At 31.5% G+C, this 24,131-nt stretch overlaps 1 protein-coding gene and 1 pseudogene across 1 annotated transcript in view; both read left to right on the forward strand.

The window, feature by feature from the left end:
* The first annotated feature begins 12,913 nt into the window (after positions 1-12,913).
* Positions 12,914-13,032, forward strand: LOC125059463 (annotated as a pseudogene).
* A 4,937-nt stretch (positions 13,033-17,969) lies between these two features.
* The window catches only part of LOC125059381, a gene marked incomplete at its 5' end in the record, with an annotated part of 113,253 nt that continues 107,091 nt past the window's right edge, over positions 17,970-24,131 (forward strand). The window contains one exon of the mRNA XM_047663786.1: positions 17,970-17,986. Within this exon, the coding sequence (XP_047519742.1) occupies positions 17,970-17,986 (17 nt within the window). The remainder of the gene's footprint in view (positions 17,987-24,131) is intronic.

Below are 24,131 nucleotides of genomic sequence, written 5' to 3' on the forward strand. Positions count from 1 at the left end.
TGACATTTACTTAAGTAACGATAGATATTAAATTATAACTTTATAGATACCATAAGCTTTATATGTGATATTTACTTAATTACGTCGTTTGGTACTTTCATGTTCTTACAGTTTTATCAAATATTTAGTCAGTGACTTAATAATGTTGTTTGTGCGACGTCGTTTATAATTCTATGCTTTCATAAATCTGGGCTTATATACTTCTCTTGTTACCATGGTAACAGTTGTTTATATAAAACAAAAAAATTAAAAACAAATTGCGTACTGGTCTTGTATCATATTATATCTCTAACTGATATGGACTGTCTTGTTATTAACAAAAGAAAATCCCTTTATTTTCACCTTTCCACCACCGGTCTCCATGTTTTAATAGCGATATTAATACCGTAATAATATTTATAGGGCAAAATAATGTTTGTCGGGTTTTCAAGTTTTTTTATTTTTCCCAGTTTTCCTCAACGACAATCGGTCTGTAAAACAATTGTGTGTGACCCACGGAGCGTGTTATTATTGACAGTTGTACGTCATCCGCCACAGATTATTATTCGTGTACGTTCTCATCGGAACAGAATATGATGAACTCATACCTGACGGAACTATTTATAATATTTTATCCAAATAACTAACTGTCTGTGTTTAATGTAAATCTTTCTCATGACGTATTGAGATAACAGAATATTATTAAAACAAAAACATCATATATGAACCGTAAGTCTAAGACAAATTACTGTATCGATTTCTTCTAAAACTCTTCATTATAAAAATAACAAAATAAAAATGTGTTTATTTAGTATAACAATGCATTACAATGTATAAGATTTGGGGACCCTTTAAAAATACATGTGTCTGAGTTCCCAGATCTTCAATAACAAATTTAATAGTTAATTCCATAACAATGCCAAATCCCTAATATTTTTCGCTTAACGTGGAAAAACTAGGTAGCCAAGATTTAAACGGCCACCGACGGAAAATTAATCTTTCATGTGATGTTTTTATTATAAAGGTTATCAGTTACTTCAATTACTAATAACTTAAATAAAACTTTTCCGGTCATTGCGAAAACTCCATTTTCTATAGGAAACATATTTTCGGTGAGACAAACACAAATATCATTATTTATCGACGTGGAAACTTCCACCCTTCGCCTTTTTGTGAACGTTACAAAATGAATTGGTGTTTTTAATTAATTTTATTACAACTTGTGATAAATACCTATTGTTAATTTTTACAAAGTATTTTTGAATAAAGATTTATTTTTGCATTTGCAACTATTCAAACGAGAAGTAATTAATTTTATTGATATACTTGCCAATACACCTTCTGGCAGCAATTTTTTGCGTTAAATGGTATTTACTTATGAATTATCAATTTTAATTAATTTAATATATCTGGCTATGTACGCTAAGTATCTATGGTACATAAAAAAACGTATTGTCTTAATCAATATGTCATATAGACACTCGATTATTATTTTTGATGTTAGACTATCTGTAAAATAGCTTGAATACCAAACCAGAGATAAAATAGAATAGACCATAGATCAATGGATTGCAGACTAAGATCAATTGTTGAAATTTTTAGACTATGTATCTGTAAAATAGCTTGAATACCAAACACCAAAGCATAGAGAAAGTAGAGTAGACCATAGACCAATGGATTGTAGGCTAAGATCAATTGTTGAAATTTTTAGAATATCAGTAAAATAGTTTAAATATCAAACACCAAATAATACACAAAATATAGTAGTACCAATGGATTGTAGAGTTAGATGAAAATAACATTCGAAAAAGTCCACATAGATAAACAAATATATGAAGACGGCAAGTGGATAAGTGTGTGCGGTCTCATTAAGTGGGCAACCTTATGACGTTGCTCATTCGAAACATAATACGATATGTCCCTGCTTGCGGGCTGCGGCTAATGAATAGAGGACAGGGTGACCATGCGTTTTATATTTTGGGACAAAACAAATAAAATATACAATAAATTAAATAAAGGTTTAATTACGCCCCTTCACACAAATGACACAGAACTAGCAATGAATGAGATGACAGAAATATAAATATATTTAAATTCAAAAGGAACTGAAATTATTATTATAATCTTTGAGTTGACATTATTAATAAAAGTTACTAACTCTAGGCTTTAAAGTGGGTAAATGTATGTTATAAACTCACTATTTAATGCATTCAATAAGGTTTATTAGGTAAATTTTAAACCGACGACTTAAAAGTTTAGAATGAAATGGAATTCTTTATAGTAATAGAATGTTTTTTTACTAACAACTAAACAATTACAATAAAATAAATAGTTTGTAATTTTAAATAGTTATCGTACAAATCTGAATTATAAAAAGAGTCTATCTTTTGAAATGCCTCATGGTCACACTAATCTTATTAGCAGGCTCTTAACTAGGGTCGTCCTTGCACACTGATATACTAATGAAGGAGTCTCTGTTTTCTTAACAATTAGTTTTTGCCCGGCCAAATGGATTCATTGCCTGATTGTATTAGTCTTAACTTCATTTGAAAGGATCTTTGAAATTCGTTTTCTTTATAAACTTTTTACGATTCAATAGACACGAAATATCTCCTAAAGTTCAATAAACTCTGGAGCATGGGGACATATTTCTGTGAAGCTTTTTATTTATTATTTTTTATACATGTGTCTTCACTAAGACATCATGGAATATTACGATCTAACCTAACTTAACACTAATAAGTAATTTAAGTTCTAACCTAATTTATTAAAAAGGATATTTGACATAAGAAAGTGTCCAATACCACTACTTACAGTCTCTATAAAATGGAAGACACTTTGTTCTTGTGTTCTATTTTTCACTCACTGTTTAGCACTTAATACACTTATAGTCGAATGTTTTTTTAAATTAACTTAGGTACTATTAGAAAGCCTAAAATATTGTTTCGCCAGTAATCAAACTTAAGAACATTGAACGTTAAAAGCAACTTATTGAACACTTTCGAACGTCAATAAAAATATAAAAAAATCAGTGGCGCTACAAACTTTTTAGGTCTGGGGCTCAAACTTATGTATCTGTATCATGATCATTAATTGTCAATCTAATAAGCAAGTAGGTGAACAGCTTCCTGTACCTGAAACAAGCCGTTCACTTTTTGGGTCTAAGGCAAGGCGGTTTCCTCACGATGTTTTCCTTCACCGTTGCGAAGCGAATATTAAATGCGCACATAAAAAGGCAGTACATTGGTGCATAGTCGGGGTTTGAACCTACGAACTCAGGGATGAAAGAGAATCCACTAGGCCAACACTGCTTTGAACCTAAATAATTCACTCTAAACTCATTTACTGCTATTAAGACTTGAAACAAAAAAAACACAACGATTTTCCTTAGTTCTTAGTTCCTAGTACTAAGTACTAGGTTACTTGGCTGATTATTAGGAGTCAAGTCCTATAACACCCATGAAATATGTGCTATAGAATCTGTAGCTGACACATTTCAGTCATTTGAAATTAGTCGGGTTATACTTCCCTTAAAATGCGATTTAGAAAGATATTACACACACTCACACATAATTAGTTTTCCAGTAAAGTAAACTATATAAGGTATATTCTAACATGGAGGTTTCATCTTATCCGTTCTAAGCCATATTTGAGCTAAAGCAGGTCGTTGTTGCCAGTTAATCTTGACTAATTGCTCAACAATTACAAGGATTATATTGTAATTGAATAATAATTGTTAATATTGGTGATTAATTGCTAATTATAATAATCTTCAATATAAATTTATTATAGCTTATAAATAATTTAATTATCTTATTTGAGAAAAAGCCTTATTGTAAGTCTTTATTCTCTCGAGATATTAATTGGTAATATTTATTATTCTGTTTTACGAACAAGCATAGGTACTCTAAAACTGATGTGAAAATACGAAAATCCTTCAATCTAGTTTCAAGAATTAATTATTATTAATTACTAGCTGGCCTGGCGAACATCGTACCGCCTAACAGTCGATTATTTTTTTTTTTTAAATACTTATTCTGCTATTCGGGACACCGGTCTAGCTAGTAAGGTAAAAAAATAAAGTTGATAATACAACAAATACATTATGTTAAAAAATAAAAATTTACCTTCCCGGAACCCCTCCACTAACACTTGAACTTTATGATATGGTATTAAAGTTCAAATTGCCTTTAAATATTATTACGAATATTTTGTATGGGAATATAGTAAAGTGTTGTTTTTAGACGTTTTCACTCAATTTTTTTAAATTTCTCTCTCCGTAAGAACCATCCTCGTACTTCAAGGAATATTATAAAAAAAGAATCAGACAAATCGGTCAAGCCGTTTTCATGTTATGTCGTGACAACGGAAAACGGGTTTCATTTTTATATATTAATATAGATGACACGGACCTGAAACAATTCAAGGTCGGCTTTGTTCTTACTGAGGATCACGGGCTAGAGTCTTGATATTAAAGTCGGGATTGCTATATATACTTCTGTTGACTCATAGTATTTCACAGTAACTTCTTGATTTTACATTATGTCTGGAAGAAACTGCTTTTAGCAGTAAGATCGCCCATTTAATTCTTTGTCTTTGTATATTTAATTAAATTTTTCTTCTGTTTTGTGTTATTGTAAATAAAGTGTTACTAAAAGTGATTCAAACGAATTCTTTCAATTATTTTCAATATAAATGAATTTCTCCCTACGGATCGCATGCTCACTGCACACTATTACACGAGTTGGCAAATCAAAGTTTGTGTTTGTTTAACGAGTTGAATTCTAGAAGTATATTTTTATCAAAGCTACGAGAACAATGTAGAATATTTTTTCTTTTATTTTAGGTCTTAATAATAATGCATTCAAATATATATTTTTTACTTGCTTAGTATATTAAACGCCAGGCCAGGATAAACTATTATTCAAATCAACTTTACAATCAAATAAAAATTTGTGTCGAATGAATTATTCAAAAAAAAACATACTTATCGTACCTAATCTAAACGGTTTCCTGGCAAGTCTGCTAAAGCCATCCCTATGATACGAAGAGTTTGTTATTAACCATGTGGATACACTGACACCCTTTTTAAAATAAGTCAGTGTACACATCCGGCGCGGGCGCTGATTAGAGAGCAATTGAAATCTGTGATTCAAACTCAACGACCGATCCAAAGCATTACTGACATATTGATAATATGGACAATTAATAATCTATATGATTTCTTTGATATTTCGTAGTGTTGTTACCTTGTCTCGGACAAATCTTAATATATATAAATTACGTGTCACGTTGTTTGTCCGCTATGGACTCCTAAACTATCGAACCGATATCAATCAAATTTGAACACCGTGCGTAGTTTGATCCAACTTAAAAGATAAGATAGCTTACATCTTAATTTATACGCGCAATATTATTTTATTGCAAAATTTGTTTATTATTTGATAGTCACAATTCTAACAGATGGCGCTGTGTTGAAAGTACCAACGTTTCACGTAAGCTACAATTTAATGGCATAACCACCAAAAAAGCATGGTGGTCCCCATGACTGGTGTTCTCCTACCCTTGGATACAGCAACGCTTGGCCAAGTCTGCTAGTATTTTATATTTTTTGCGATTCCATTCTCGACTATCGATTTATATTTAATTAATTTGATAGAAAAATACGATAAAAAATCTTCCTTGCAAAATTATATAAGCAACATAGTAGTAATAATAATTTTAAATTTCTACGTATTGAGAACCGGAACATCATCAGAACTGGTAAATTGACCGAGAAATATTCCACGGAACCCTAAAACAAAAAGGAAAACGTTGTGGGTCAATCAGATATCGGCAATAATTCGAGTGTAAATCTTAAAGTTTCATCCTTTCCTTATTTCCCGTTTGATATCTTTGTAATTGTATAAGAAATCGAAAATCGTTTGCATAGGCCAGATACGGGCTTTGTTCCAAAAGTTATTTTGTATTTTTGAGTAAATATCATTAATTTTAGCTAATTTGTATTTACTAATTAGTATGCTTACCTCGGACTAGGTTACGCCAAGACACATAGATATAATAATTTAAATTTCAGTTAATAGCGCAATTAACAAAGAGAAGAAACATACATCACGACGAACTGTTAGGTATCTGTTACATGATAATTTAAGGCAAGTAGGTGATCAGCCTCTTGTGCCTGACATACGACGTCGACTTTTTGTGTCTAAGGCAAGCCGGTTTCCTCACGATTTTTTCCGTCACTGTTGGAGCGAATGTTAAAAACGCACATAGAAAGAAAGTCCATTGGTGCACAGCTGGTGATCGAACCTACGACCTCAGGTTACTTTTAATCACTTAAATAATTCGTGGCACAGCATCACAAACTTCCGCGTGCAGTATCAAAATTCCTAGCGCCATAAACAACCTATCTTAGCGTTGTTCACACATCGTTATCACATAATTACAATGTAATAGCTATTAATAATACAGTGCGAATTGCGTTACATGTTCTCTGATTGCTTTTCATTAACGTAATTCGTGTATAGCTTTATTTCTAATTCCATTACACATGCTACGTAAGTTCGTATGAAATATCAGGCTTTTAAGAAGGTAATTCAATGTACCTGTTATTTAGACAATTTCAGGATAGTGGTTAGGCGATCGGATAGTTAAACTTGATAGCGTAGAGTCCAGGCAAAACAAAAATATTCTACGTTAATATAATATTATGTTTTATTTATTTAAGCGGAGAATAAGTCCATATGTTTGTTACTTACTGTGTTAGTTACAATATTGTTGTAAATATTATATTAGTAGGTTAGCTATAAATTAAATTATATAAAAAAAAAATCACTTCATTTGACGAAAAACATTTGGTACCTACTTACATTCTAAAGGTTATAAACATACAATATGCAACGAATCGTTGTGTTTTCACTATTAATTTTGTTCAACCTCGTACCTAAAATAATTCTTTGTGCACTAGCGATTAAACTAGGCCTAGCCTGTATCTTAAACGCTAGTTCCTTCCAGTGTCTTTGACAAATTGGTTAGGTTGTTTGTCATAAGATATTTATACGGGTTATAATTTTATTGTTTATAAAACTAAATGAGGGTAGAATCTAAAAAAAGTTGTTGCAATTGGTTAGACTATAGTAAATGTGAACTTCGACAAATATTATTTTTTTTTAAATCTTGTGGATGAGAAACTTGAATTTGAGATATGAATTTATTGTCGTTATAATTTATATAATTACGGAATCTAAAATTTAGTATTAAGATTTTATATTTAATTTACATTTCAGCACACTCTTAGGACTGAAGTTAGATATTTTAAAAAGGAAAATTTTATTATTTTACATTAGTAAACAAGTTTTCTATTTCATTATATTTCTGAGTTTTTAGCCATTCAACCAGTTTTATTTTACATTCATAGATATTAAGGGGATAAATATTAAGAATTTTATTCAGTCTATTGTACAACATGGGGCCTGTATAACATTGAAAGTTTTGTAAGTAAGCTTGTTTTTGCTTGAGTGGTGGGACAGACTCTGTGTTCGTCTATTTGCGATGGCATCATCATAAATTAATTTTTTATGCTGGTAGATTATTATATTTTTAATGTATAGTTGTCTGACTGTTAGGACGTCTATATAAAAAAATCTAATTTAAATTTAATTTTTTTTTATAAAATATATTAAATTATAAAGGATATATACAATTCATAGCAATGACTCATGTATGGGCAAGCCAGCTCTCTCGCTATTACCGCCAGCATCCTGTAAGGCATGATACAGACCAGACCTGACCAGAGATACAGCTTACATACACATCGTAGCGTAAAAACAGTCCACACCTGCACAACCTCACATTGTAGATGCACTGCAATAGCGAAGGAGCTTCATCAACATACTGAACGCAAATGTGTTTCAAATTGAGTTGTACAGAGGCAAAAAACTATTACTCGCCTATACTACGGATACGGTCTGACTGCGTATTTGTTAATAGAGAAAGGAACAGTATGTTCTAGATTTTTTAATAAAACGGTCTAAGTTTCCAAGAAATTAATATTACATTTTAATACCAACGATTTAAAAACAAAGCACTCAGGGGAATAGTCAATGCTACTTGATACATTCGCATTGATGACCTCCATTGGGATTTTAATGTATAGGACGTCACCATAATCAAAAAGATTGTTTGAGCCCACGAACAAAGGCTCTACCAACACATGAATGTCGAGGCTATTCAACTTCCACCAAGGGCCTAGTGAGAGGATTGAAAAGTACAAAACCATTCAATTAGTGAATTACTGTTCGTTAGCCTTAAGTGGCCTTAAGTAGCTAGTAGTAGAAGTTTTATTAGTAGTGGTTAGTGGATAAAAAATGGTAAAGTCAAGTCAAAAATCATTTATTCATATAGGTACTCGTAACGTCAAAAAAGAAATATACATTAAAAGCTTCCAATTTTACATTTACTGCTATTTTTCAAATCAAGGGCGTAGAACGGAAGAGAAGAACTGGCGATAAACTCTCCGCCACTCTTTTTAATCGCAAAGGTTTTTTACACAACGTTTGTAAGGAGCTGCAACCATTACACCATGTTCCACATGACATCTTAAGTAATAAATAATAATAAAATAAATTAAAAACAAAGAATTGTCCTCTATCAGCAGGAGGCACGGTGAAATAGGAATTCGCACTTACATTCTCGTGGGAACAACACGCAAATACATAGTCGAAATAGCTTACATCACTGCATACACGAATTCAAGTACACAAGAACAGAGTGTCTTCCCGGTAATAGAGACAGTAAGTAGTGTTTTAGGGCACTTTCTTAAATTAGGTAAGTTATTCGTAGTACTTATTCGTATTAAGTTAGGCTAGATCGTAATGTTAAATTGTGTCTTCGTGCAAAGACAATTTATAAACATAAAAACAATTTAAATACCATCCATGAAACATAATACACAAATAAATACTTATAAAATCAAATTAAACTAGTAACATTCCTTTTACAATAACAACAGTAGGAAAACAATTCTATTTGGACTTAAATTAAGAAGAAAAAACGAATAAGGTACATAATTACAGTACACAAAGTGTTTCTTCTCCGTTGAAGTCAAAGTTTTTATAAAGACTAAGTGGACATTCCCCAAGTTTTTACAAAAGAATGGTGTACTGTTTACAAATTAATTTTGTTGCTAAATATTTTTGCGAGTATTCTTCATTTAACGTTGAAAGTTGAGTCAACAGATGAAAACTGGGTGTATTTTTATTAGCAAACGGTACTTTGTAGCACCTATTCGAAATAACTGAACTTTTTCCACTTTAATGAAATGATGTCTATTCTGTGGATATTTTAGTGCTGCTGTATGTTTAACAAAACACAAACTATTAAGATATGATTACTAAAAGCACTATGCCACAAAACACAACATGTAAAAAAGCAAATCTCGCAACTCAGTTCTTCTACCGAAAAAGTTGTGAGATCCATGTAATACCAAGTTGGTTAATTTATTCAGTCCCTAATTAACGGCCGTCTGTCTTAAGTAATTACGTACTTTAAAAGGCCGGCAGCGCGCTTGCGAGCCTCCTGGCAGTGCGTGTGTCCATGGCAGCGGTATCAAGCCGCGGTTGCCGGCGTTTCAAGAATTGGTACGCTCTTTTCTTGAAGGACCCTAAGTCGAATTGGTTCGGAAATACTTTAGTGGGCAGATGGTTCCACAAAGTGGTGGTGCGCGGCAAAAACTGCCTTAGAAAACGCTCAGTTGTGGAAAGACTGATTTTCTAGCAAATCATGATTGCGACACACAAATGGCTGACTTGAGTTGGTTAAATATTACCCAAAATCTTAATTTATACATTAACGAAATCCCTGAAATTTCATTCGTAACTCCGAATGTTACTTAATTTATACTCGAATTAAAAATATGAATTCATCGGACTCTCGAGTGACGTTTTATGATCGTGTAAAATGCCTCGTCATTTCACGCGTTGACGCTTTGAGGCGCCATCTTACAGTCGCGACAAAAATCACATTTTTACACTTCTACAAGGCTTAACGTATCTTGGTAATAATTGACATTTTAATAAAGACCAAAATAATCTTGAGAACACTTTATCCTTTATAAATGACACTTCAAAAGGCATCTCATTCGAATGATAGAACTAACTTTAATCACTTGTCTTGTCAAAACAAAGGATTGTGTAGTTTTATGAAACCACGGTAAAAGTGAAACGTTTTTTCACATTATAGACATTTAACTAAAAAATTTTGGAATAATATTCCATTAAGGGTATAAAAATCGCTTTATCAATCTTAATATTATACTTGGAAAATTGGAATGATAATGGGAAATAATAAAAGTAGACTAAGTCTCCTAGTAATATTTTTATTGAACTCTATATCTTAGAGAGTACGACATACATAATACTCAACAATTATTTAGATTATATACACATATTAAATAATAGTCTATACACTACACGGTCAGCTGCTGCGAACTATAGGCGCCGCCATATTGGCCTTGGCTGCTATGACGAGCGCCTTTCACTTTATCCCTACTCCGTGGCCGACCGTCACGCGACATGCAATACACAGACGAAAAAAATTGAGACGATGTAATAAAAGTTTCAGTTTAAAAAATATAACAATCACTTTCATAGGGTAATGTGCACAACAAGGACTTTGGTTGTTCAATGTATGTGAGATAAATCGATTTAAAATTCCTACAAAAAACTTTCCAACAGACTAAAGAATTAAACACGTAATTACAAAAAAACACTTTTTCACTCGTCTGTACCCCTCGTCCTGTAGTCTGACGGATGCTTAACGAGATTTAAGGCTCTAAAAGATAATGACGTAAGAGACAAATCTGCTTGTCGTTATATAACGCTATTTAACGCTTGTAACGAGCGGCGGGAGTTGCAACTATTAAAATAATGGATTTATTTCATTTTCATTGCAGACTGCACTTACTGATTGTCGTAATCATCTCCGAGCATAATTTGATAATGCTGCGTTATCTTTTGCATATTATTTTACAGAATTAATTTTTATGCATTTACGATATGAGTAAAATGTATATATGTCTTAGGTATATTAAGTTTTCAATATATAGATATAACACAAAGGTTAACAAATTTACATATTGTGTCTTCTTTGTGACTATATCTAATTAATAAGACTTTTTAAAATTAACGTGTGCCGCATTTGTTTCTTTGTACAATGCTGCTAAGTTCGAAGTCTGGTGAAGCAAACTTTACTTTGCCATGCTCTAAAGACACAAATTGCCGCCGGCAACCAAGTTAATTTGTGTTCCGGTCCCGGTACAAACCTAAGTGATTTATAAAATCGATACTCATACTTATTATAATTCAAATATAAGAAATTCTAAATCAATACTATCCAAACTAACAATTTCTTAAACTATCTAAATTCTTATTTCGGGTCGACTGTTGATGTGAAACTAAAAAAAAAATCGTGAAAATTTTTATTCAACTTGGAAAGCAATGCAACAGTAGGTTTTTTGTAATTGACTAAAGCTATTCACGACTGCGACTGACATCGATATTTTAATGTTTGAAGTTCAGATACTTGATTATAAAACCGGCAAGCTATGTGTGTTTACGGTCCGATTTTTGGTTTCCGGAAATCTGCCCGTGACGCGCACTGCTTCGAGTATCCTACCGACTGCGCCAATTATGTTGGTTTCCGCCGAACGTCTTAAAAAATTTTTCTTTAAACTACAACAATCAGACAATCTTTGGTTTCTTACAAGACTAGATCTACCGCTAGACTGTCTTTATTACGCTGAGTGTGCACAATTTGACACCATTAAACTACTGTATATGTACTTAGAATAGCTCATTACACACACAACTGTTTATTTATTTACAGCAAAAAGCAATAAAAACTAGACTAACTTATACACAAAAAAATAACAAATTTTGGGTAGAAAAATGAAACATTCGCTTTAATCTTGCCATATTGGTATATAAGAGACTTCTTTTAAATAATTATTCTTTATATTTTAATTGTGTATCTAAATTAAAATTTGGCAATTATTTTAAATTTACTTTAATTAATTTTGAATTCGTTGTTGATGGTATAAATTACGCAACCAAATTCACTTGTAAATAATAACATTACGCCAAACATAATTAACTCTGGACTGTGAAATTATATTATAAATCTAAAATAACATAGGCTTATTAAAAATTAGACTAATTTCACTGAATTCTTATTTTTTCTTTGGTCCAATAAATACCTAATCAGACTTTTCTTCCTCGTATAAATTTGGAAGTAAGGAAAATTTGTTAATAAATTTGTTAAGTTATAAACGGATCCGCGAAGATTATTATACAAAACAGGGAAAATGAGTTCGTTTAAGTTAAAAACTCCGGATGTTAGGCTAATAACAAAGTTCACATTAATGGAATCTTTTCCCAAATATTTGAGATTTTTTTAACTTAAAATGCTTGTATTATTGCTAAGCAGTAAGCTCAGAAATACTTAAAGATCGTCTTTTGTTTAGTTCCCCTGAATATGATTAGTGTATTGCAGCAAATGTTAAACAGGCATTGAAACTTTTATACTTTTTTATCTGCGCTCACTATTCTATTGAATGACATGAATTTTGACGAAAGTCAAGTTCGGTGGCGGTGATTGGAGGGATGTTCAGATGAATGAAACTCTTTTTTTAAACCTGGTCAACTGGCTTTAATCGTTTAAAACATGAGCTTATAACTAACATAAAATTAGGGTTGCGACGCTGGATTAACAAAAAACTAACTTGACTTATTTAAGGGTTCTTGAATCTAAGTGACACTTTAATATAAGTGTAGTCGACCTATTGGACATTATCGGAAACGAGATGTTGGAACGAAGTTCCTTATCGCGCGTTGTGAAAGGGTGCTAGACGGAAAAAATTCTTACGAAAAGTTGTCACGACACTTTTTTTGTCTATTGTAATACACCGGTTCTCGTCCGATCACCGAAGTTAAGCAACGTCGGGCGAGGTCAGTACTTGGATGGGTGACCGCCTGAGAACACCTCGTGATGTTGGCTTTTTTTTTTTTTTTCGTCGTAAGATTGGTGTCGAGAAAATCTATCATACTGTTATGATACCAATTAACATATAAATTAATCGAAAGGAATTTCGTTCCATACGGGTGTCCCTTGACACCTCTAAAGTTTTTATGTTACAATTTATGTGTGTGTAAAAAATTAAAGGGCTCAATTTTGCTTGAAGTGTAAGAAGATTGTACACATTTGCGTTTCTAATTATTAACTAAAATACCTATGTACATTAACTAATGTAAGGTTTCATACATTATTGACGATTGTCATGGTTTTTTTTTAATATGACAGGCGTTTGAGTGCACCTTATTAAGTGAAAGGACTATATTCTACGGGGGGAAGTTTACTTTACTCACTAAATCGTTATTATATATTCTTACATATTGCGAAATAGATTGAAAGGCAAACTATATTTACATATTTTGCCAACGACTCGTATTGAGAATATAAAACAACAATAATAATAAATAATAAACGGCACAAATATAAGTATTTCCTCCAACTTCGATTTTGTTCCCTTTGGAGTAGAGACTCTTGGGCCGTGGGGTTCAAGTGCACTGGCGCTAATTAAAGAGTTAAGTTGGCGCCTAGTAGATAGTACTAGGGTCACCGCTAGAGCTGGTGCTTTCCTGGCTCAACTAATAAGTATCGCAATACAGCGAGAAAATGCTGCCAGCGTTAAAGGTACACTGTCACAGGAACCAAACTATTTAAGTTTGTTTTGATTTTCCTTTTAATATTTTTTATTATTACTTTGTAGGTTAAGAAAATTGAAAATACTGTATACTTGATTGTAAATATGAAATATGTTTAGTAAATTAATATAATCCATTAGAGTGATAAACATAGCCAATATAATATAAAATGAGGCACCTTTTAAGTAAATATATATACCACACGCAAAGAAGTACCTAGAAACATGAGAATCCACTTACCTTCTATCTGTAATTGCTTTAATTTGAGTGTGTACAAGCCCAAATCTTTGTAATATGATATTATTAAATCATAAACCCTACTTTATTTGTGTAAAATAATAAGAATGATTTCATTTTTATAATAATAACATAAAATTTATAAAAATAGGTTCCCGAATTGATCTCGAATATACTGTTGGATTAACGAAAGCAAGCACAACATTTAAATATTACTCAGATTATTTCAGACCATCAACAAAAAGAAGTCAAAAGTCGCGTAAAATAAAAATTTATTTGTTTTATCTTAGGAATTTAATATAATAGGCCAATTAAATAATTTAATTTTTAACCAAATAATTAACATTTTATTTTTCGATAAATAATAAAACTTACTTAATAAGTATAATTAATTACATAAACATTAATTTCTCCTAAAAAAAATCCCAGTATTAAGTTTCCAGGGTTCCAAAAGCGCTATAATTTGGACTCAAACGGATTCTTGTTATGCGAAAAATATACAAAAACTTCATCCTTAAGGGAGGAACAAATCTCGAAGTTTTATTATATGATTCAATTAAGGCATTATTGTATGTATTTTATGTGTGTGTGTGTATTTTGTTTATTTTGTAAATTTTTCAAGGAATATATGAGGCTTAATTATTATTATTGTATAAGAATTGATTTAAGAAAACGTATAAGATAAATGTTAATTTGGTTTTAGTTTCTTTTAGAAAAAATATCCTGAAAATCACGATATATGGAGCAATCTTCGGTTGTAAATAAGGATTGTTTTGTATCACTTCTCGCCCTTATAACGGTTTTTAGTACATTCGTATGTAAATTTTGCAATTTCGTTAAGCACCGGCGACATTTTATACCCAACTACAGAATTAAAAGAAAATGTGGGGTGAATAGAAACAATTGTATTATTCTTTCGTTTTGTTATTGAGTATTATATTTGTATAATACTTGCTTTTTAAAAATCATTATGTTAAAGTATTTTTTTCATATATGTTGTCTATATAACTTACTCGTAAGGTGAAGTACAACATCGTGAGCGACAAACACTTATTGTATTGCCCTGCCCCTATTCAAGGAAATTATCTGTGAAATTATCTATTATTTTGACGAGTCTGAGAAAACCCGCGTAAATTCCTTTGTAATTTTCATAATTGTAATATTAAAAATTCAGTTAGTTCTTTTATGCGCACCTCAATCTGTGGACTTAGGAAACTCTTGAAAAAATTTGAGAGCTTTGCGGCTGAACAATAATTAATTTACATTGGTAAAAAAAGTCAGTGTATAATCTTCCAGAGTGGAACTAAAGGGTTGTCGAATATGCCTTTACTTTGTCGATGGTGCACTAATAGAGAGGGTAGATAATGTCAAATACCTCAGGCATTCCCTTACCTCTACACTCAGAGAAGATTCCGCAGTTGAGGGGAAATGAAAGTTTTGTTTAGTTATATCTAATAATCATTTGGCAGTTTACACGGTGTTCGCGAAAAGTAAAAGTAATAGTAGTAGTAAAGTAATGGTTCTCTTTTTAGAACATATTGTATTTTATGCATGAAGCCTGAACAAAAAATGATGTTCATCGTGTTCAATTAAATACTGCTTTAAAGATATTGATGGGACTCCCTTGCTATTGCAGTGCGTCTACAATGTTGGTTGTGCAAGTATGGACTGTTTTCACGCCATGATACCTAACAACATGCTGGTGGTAATAGCGGGAAGGCTGGATGCTCTTATATGGGTCCTTGCAATGGACTGCATGAGCATGTGACATGGTAAAGTAAAAAAACAGTGTTTTAAAATAAATAAATATACTTTAAAGCTATTTAAGTTTTATTTAAATTCAATTTTTTTTTTTAATTTTCTACTTGTCAATTTTTAATTATTATAGATTTTTAAGTGATTAAGTGATACCGCCGTGGACACTTTCACTGCCAGAAGGCTCACAAGCGCGCTGCCAGCCTTTTAAGAATTGGTTTTCTTAAAGATGGTATACTACTAATATAATATATTTAGGACAATTTTGTAACTAAAACAACAATAACCATATGGACTCTAGATTGTCTGCTTAAGTAAATAAATTATTATTTTAATCTTTATTCTTGATTCGTAAGACCAGTAAATCACTTCTACTTCTATTTCCTTCAGTGATTGACCTCCGTTTTATAATTGTAAATAACACGAAATGTCAAAAAGTAAAGGTCAAAAAATAATATTTCAAAAATAACATTTGACATCTCCCACCTATTTCCGTGACAAAAAAGTTCTTATCTACTTTCTACCCGATCCATCATGAGCACGATCATTCAATGTCTTAGATAACTTAAAGCCTACTTGTTTAAGATAAAAGACTATTAAAATGATTAAAAATGTAACGGGATACCTAGCCTTGGATGAGTATCCGACCTATTTCTTAGAGATAAAAGCAAAAATTCCTTATTCAATTATTAATACAAGAAAATAAGCAATTAAATAAAAATGACTGTTACTAAAGGAAAATTAATTACTTTAGATGGCTATATATCTTGCACAGAACACATTGAACATAAAGATTTTACACACTATTTTCTAGGTCATACACATATTTATATATATTTACTATATGAATAAAACAATAATACTAAAAGAAGAACTTCTTATAGTTTAAATTTGAATTCTTATATTGTTACACAATATAATACCAATCTCATTCGTAGCAGTGCTACGTTAGTTCTACATACTTCTATCGTAGCAAGCTACGAATTCGGGACATATTATGTCGTTAGTATTACCTAGGTCAGCCTAGCCATCTATAAACGGCTATTGAAAATCTTAAGATAAATAAAAATGTCCCACATTTAAAATAAATATGTTACAAATATATTTTTGTATTTTATCTAGCAATAAACATTTAGTAAAGTAATTACAATTTCATCTATTCTGGGAGGTTTCTTAAAGTATCGTAGATGTTGCTTCGAATCAATACAATGTTAAATAAATGTTGTGAGTAAACACAATCAAAATCAAATCAAACTTATCTCTTAAAATATGAGTTAGATAATGTTATGACATGTAATTAACTTAGCAAGCTCTTATTAATGGTCACGAACACTGTTATTTTGATAAGTTTTCCTTTATAATATGGGCTAGGCTGGAAAGTTTGTAGGCTGACAAAGAAAACATTTTTTTTAAAGAATTGAATTTGACGCCCTCGAGTGCGATACAAGGATCATACCATCGTTCGATACCATTTTTATAGTACGATTTGACTTAGACCTCAAATTAGGCATCAGTTTCGGCAATTAGCTCTTCATCAACGCAAAATTTCAGCGAGTATTCTCTTGAGGTCTGAGAATAGGAAAAAGGCTCTGGGGGCCATATCTGGCGATCACGGTGGATGCAGAAAACATAAAAAAAAACCCAATTCAGTTTACCATCGTTTTCATTGATTTGTAATACGGTGCACTCTCAAAACTCAAACTCAAAATAACTTTATTCATATAGGTAACCAAGTACTCCTATGAACGTCAACAGAAAATATGTTAAATTGATTCTAAATTTACATTTACTACCAGTTTGCAAGTCAAGGGCGTAGAGCGGGCAAGAACCGCCAGCAACTCTCCGCTACACCATTGTTTTTGAAATAATGGAATCTTTAAGGTTAGTATATTAATTTTACTTCGTAAAGCCAAAATGAACCAAGTAGTAGAAAGTTCGAAATTTGAATCGATTAGCTAGCGTCAACAGAACAGCAATTAGAAAATTGTCACACCACATCGGGCTTACAATAAAACACCTAACAGATCATCCTATAACTCTCCCAGCTAAATAGCCGATAGAAAAATGTTACCATGTTACGTAGATTGCTGGGAAAATTCTGTGAAAATCTCACGATTTCCCCACGCATGCGTGTGGATAACCAGTTGGTTGATAACTGCAGGGGCGGACGCTCGTCTATTTAGCAAAGTGAAGTGAAAAGTGAAGTGATAAGTGAAGTGATAGTGACGTGATGTGTGATCGTGGTTTATAAGCGGGTAAGTTTTAAGTGATTATTCTTAAAAGTTTTCAATTTTTAACCTATTGGTAAAGTTTGTTTCGTAATTTTAATGTCAGTCGTACAGTGTATATTTAAAAGAAAATATCAAAAATGTTCAGTAACTTTGGTTTAAAAAAGATTTAAAGCCAAAAAGACTAGGCGATGATTTATCAATTAAAATCCCTAAAAAACCATAATATTTTCTTCACTTCACACTCAACTAAAGACATATTATGGACAAAAACTATATTAATACCAAATAGAATGTTATATATTTAAAAAAAATAACAGAAATTATATGACAATTTTCCGCAAACAATAATCCGGATTAATTTACTATGCGTGATATTAATCCTCTGTATTTCAACGTTCCATTTTATTTAACGGATTTATCATTCAAAATACTTTTACTGAAGCGATTGAGCATAACTATTATTTTTGCATATAAACTGCAAATTGTAATTTTATTCGGTCAATTTTCATTAGACCTAAATAAAATTATGACGATTAAATAAATAAATAAAAGCTTTATTCATGACAGATAGATTGTGACAAAATTCATATTCCCCCATCCCCACACTAGGTAGTCCCTGTGTTGTGGGTAACTAGCTAACAATTATTCCGTGCTATATGGTACTGTTTTACAGTTTCTTGAGAAATAGTAGTATTAAAGTTACAACTAATCAAACACAAGTCCTATAAGACATCAAGTATGGTATGTGTGTGTGTGAATGGGTAAGTATGCGCTGTCTGTGTTAGTTTTTGAAACCAGTATGTCAAGATACGTAGACCTCTGTAGATTCGAAATCCAATTCGGCTAGCGTAATTTTTATGTGATTTGCGAGTTTGTAGCGATAGTTTGACTATCTCAGAATCCATAGACTGGACTATTATAAAGGAAGGGCCCCTTTAAAGAAGCGTTTGCCTTTCGTATTGGCGTCGGTAATATAAAACGTCTGTTCCTAGATATGTCTGGATTTGTTAGTCCGTGAAGTTTTTGATATTTTAAACAGATCACTAAGATGATGCTTTCTTACTGAATAGGTTTTTGTTTCTAGGAGTTTGACTGTGGGGTATCTAACTACGATAGGCAACTTTAAGAACTGCTCTTAAATAGATTAAACAACTATAAGTTTATAGCACCTATATCTGAATTAAGAAAAATGAAATAATTCTCTCAATATTATCTAATCATTTAAACAAATCAAACACACCACTACATGCAATACTCGTAGAGCGAGTTTGCTTATCTTGCCGAAGCCGCATACAAATTATTAGAAGAAGTTTATTAAGTATGAGGGTGTGGAGTTCTTTAATAAATTACCGTTCAAAATTCGTTATATAAGCGTGTTTAACAATTTAAAAGGGAATTAAAGAAACATATCAAAATGAGCCTAATAGACTACGTTCGTATATATTATGTTTCTCATGTAAAGAGAGTTCTTTATCCTTACTAAACCATATTTTATTTCACCAGCAAATTATATATTACAAGTGCAGTCCAGAAGTGTTCAATATAGAGAATTTATAAACGTTATTCTTATTTTATTAGCGTTCAGGCTGGTATAAAATTACGTTTTTAAATAATAAATAATTTTCATGGTAATTCTCTGTTAATTATTTTATATTTGGTTTTGTAGTTTTTATAAAAGCTGTTAGCTACCTTAATAAAAATAAACTTAGTTGAAAAAATCCCATGGACATAAACTTAAATAAGAATAGTATTACTTAGAGAAAGTATATTTTTATCAGATAATTATAAATTTGTATATGGCAAAGGTACGAATTTTGAAAAAAACATCATTTATAAGTAGATTTTTTTTCAATTGATGTCGAGTCTTATTGCACAATCGTCCGGCACCCAATGTGTTAATAGTAATTAGTAGAATAAATAAATTAATGGTTATAAAATATATAAATGGTTTTGCTTTACCGACTTAAAAACGGACATATAAATCATGGTGTATATTATATACTTAATATTATATATGGTGAAGAGTCTGAATTTCTTATTTGGTAATCAGAAAACTCTGATAAAAATTGATATTTTGTGATGAGTAGTTCAATTATCAATAAAGGTTGTACACTATATAATAATCTGTCAACGTATATTTAAGATGTGACGGGTTACCAACAGATTAATATACGTTTTGGGGTATAGATATTTAGTTAGACTATATAAACGTACCTAATTTCACACCCTGATGTATACCGGAATGCTCATCGAAACGGCCTATAGAATGTGCTATTACAGTTAATGATAACGAAGTTTGTAGACAGAGACGAACGGGGCGTATCAATTCGGAACTGTAATCCGCCTTTATCTCTCTTACATATATCTTGCTTTGAACACTTTTACCTAAGAAGAAAAGTTTGTTAACGTCACGTTTATAGTCATACAAAACTCACCTTTTCTGAATACAATACCAATTTATAGTAACTTTCAACTGTTTTTTTAATGCAATAAACACAGAATACCAATAAATAAGTTTAAGAAAAATATATATAACTGTCTTACGTCAAATGGGAATCGGACCACTTGACATATAATTTATCCTAATCGGAACGGAGGTTGTGGGTAAACACAAATATATCTTCTAAAGATATCCATAAAAAGTGTGAACAAGAGGTATTTCACGTCTAAGTTTTACTATTCATTCTCTACGATACTATCAAAGTTAAATGGAAGTAAATGTATTTAGACTTTTTAAGAGAACGAAAACTGATTTTCGATACTTTTGCTGCAACTGTATTGCTATTTAAAATAATCATTATATGTTTGAGAAAACACTTGACAAACAACATTAGTGTTATTTCTGTTTCCTTGTTGAACCTTGTTGTTTTCTTAACGGGCAATTCTTTTTTGTTTGTTCGTCTTTGTGTTTGTTTGTGACAATTGTATTAATAAGTGTATAGATAAATCTATTGGTACCAACGACCTATATCTATTCCATAGCCAGGGTTTGAATGCATAACCTCATAGTCGATAGTTTAAACTAACACTGCCCTTGAATAACAGAAATTAATATCTGGGACGTGATACCAATACATTGCACAAACCGTAAGTCATACTGTAAAAGTAAAAAGCAATTCTAATAAACTAATAAAAGTTTGCATTCAGTTAATTAATTTATATTTTATAACCCTTTATCCAAATATGTTTATATAAATTGGATCCGATATTAAAACATAATTATGCAAAATTATTTCGGTTTTAATTGCGTTGATTAAAACTTAATTAGCTTGTCCCGATATGTCATTAAACGGAATCAATTACATATTAATATTTTAAGTAGTCTTTGAATGTTCATTGATCTAGATTTTCATATAAGTAGATTAAAGATTTAAGAAATGTATTAAAGAAAAGCTGTGTAAAAAGGCTTACTATAAAGTTTACGATTATCTAGTAATACCTATAATAATCAATAAAAGGGCCTGGGACTAGGGCTAGACAGGCTACTTCTAATTCATTTGCGATATATGTTTTAAAATAAGTGTTGTTTGGATTTGCTATTTTAAAAGAGTACCGAGAGTTTTTTACCCCGGCTTTTTCTCTCGGCCTACACCCTCTGTCTTCTTTGCCGATGAGTAGGGATGTCTACCGATTCAAATTTAACGACGTGGAATTAGTGATACCTGTATCTTCTGTTCCATAATAAACATATTTTTTTTATTGATAACGATGAAATCTTATACCTATCGTTACATTAATGTGTTAGTCAATTGGTTAAGTGTGCATTCGAATCTTATATGTGTACCTACTCTGTCTGGGCACTTTTAACACTTGCTAATATAATTGTAAAATATATTAAGGAAATTGGCATATTCCTTTAGAATCAATGTGCCAAGTAGTAGTAGTAGTTTTTAGTTTGTACAAAATATTTAAAGGCGCCCTGGAGCCTTCTTTTAGGCATAAAATGACTGGATGCTCCGCTATAAAGATTTTATAAATTTCACGATTGTTTAAATCATCCTAACCCTTGGAATTGATTTGCTCCATTTCAAACAATTTGTATGACTCAAAACTTGTCGATTTTTAAGAGTAACGGAATATTTCTTGCCAGTTCTTGTGCTTTCTACGCCCTTGATTTGCGAACTGGTAGTAAATGTAAATTTAGAATCATTTTTCTCTATGTTCATATGGCTTTCAAACAAATGCATAAATGTATCATACTCCATTTGAGAGTCACGACTACATAAAACTATCCGAAGGTGCGTTTTCATTTAACCATAACCACGCTGTTTATTAACAGAAACGGTGTCAGAATACTCAACTAACAGCCTAACATTCTTTTAAAGCTTCGCAAACAATTCATGCGGTAAGCCATTTCAAAAAGTTAAGCTAAAACAAGCGCTTAAGCTGTAGCTTAGTCGTGGAAACGTTATCCTCATTTATATTTTTGTATTAAGTCGGATTTATTAAGTGTGACTTTATTTTAAATGCGATAAGATTTTTTAGAATACTTTAATAAATTAGTTTAGCTATAATATTTTACATTATGACAATAATGTAAAATAACAAACTGGATACATCGAGAGTGTTTGAAATTTTCGGATTAATACCTGCAGCTGAGTTTCATCATCGGACGTGATGGTCACAACTGAGCGATTCTTAAGGGTAATTGCCGTGCACCACCACTATATGGAACCAGCTGCCCTATGATGTGTTTCCGAAACAATTCGACTTAGGGTTCTTCAACAAAAGAGCGTACCAGTTCTTAAATGACCGGCAACGCACGTGCGAGCTTTCGGGCAATGTAAGTTAACATCAGATGACCCTCCTGCCCGTTTACATAAGAAAATACTTGGAAATCATTACTGTGAAACTAAAATTGTTGCAGCGTCAAACATTAGGTAGCGTAATAGTAAAAGTACATACTAATTCAATAAGACAATATTGACTTGTATACTAAATATATTTATAGTGGAGTTTTTTGATTATCTAGCCGGAATAACAAGCTATTATGTTAGGGTGAATGTAATTACAATACATTAAAAAAATATCGTACCTATGATAGAACATTCACACCTAGCTGTAATGTGATGCTGATTGTTCAAGAAATTCATCAGCTCCGGGCACACTTATACGGTTACCATGCGTCCACTTAAATCTTTTATTAATAATCCATGTTTATTTTATAATACAGTGTTTCTAATACAAACGGTCTATAAATAGATATTCCCAAGTCTAGTTACACAATGTGTCTAGGAGGTATGAATGAACTGAATTCGAGCGATCACTTAAAGCTCATTGATTTGCTATGTTTACGATCAATTGTGCCGCGGTTCGGAATGAAATATTCGAATAAAAATTATAAAGACTAAATCTTATTACTTTACTTATTATTTATTTAACAAATAAGTTATATTATATTTTAAAATATATAATATGTGTACGTGTCTCTTATATTTCATTAGCGGCCCCGACAGAATCCTGTACTCATCATCCTGTCACAATAATCGGTTTAGAACTTGGATTATAAATTAAAGTCCTTATACAGTAACAGTAAAAAATACGTGTGGCACTCGGGGACTGCCGCGGTAAAGCTATTGCATAGCATTTTTTTATAAACTTATGCAATATAATTATTTATTTATTTTTTGCAGTATTTTTTTTTCTTTGATATTAATTCAATCTACCACTCTACCAGACTCAGACTAACACGCCTATCTGATCACGCTAAACCGATTTGAGACGCAGTATGCGTTCTGTCCCGCTCTAACGAGTTTTGGCCGCACCTGTACTACGTCATCGTGTGTTAGGTTTATTTCGTTACGGAATTCCTTGATTCGGTCGCCGCGCTCAAAGCCCGTGATAAAATCTATGCAATAGCTTAAAACTTTAACAATATTACTATCTATAATAACAGCAAAACATTAGTATGCTATTGTAATTTGTTTTTATTTTAATGTGACGAAATTTAAACAAATAAATCAAATCATAAAGTTTTCTTCTTGAAAATTGTGAATTAAATATGAATTACATTTACAGATATAAACCTGTTACAATATTTTTTCTTGCTAAGTGAAAGGCAAATATTTTCTATATTGCATTTTCAACAGTTCTTTTGAGAATAATAAAAAATGAGAAATTCCCTTCAGAGCATGGTATTTGATTGAATTAAGAATATAATATTCCCTTT

This window comes from Pieris napi, chromosome 19 (genome assembly GCF_905475465.1).
Source record: "Pieris napi chromosome 19, ilPieNapi1.2, whole genome shotgun sequence".
NCBI classification, from domain to species: domain Eukaryota; kingdom Metazoa; phylum Arthropoda; class Insecta; order Lepidoptera; family Pieridae; genus Pieris; species Pieris napi.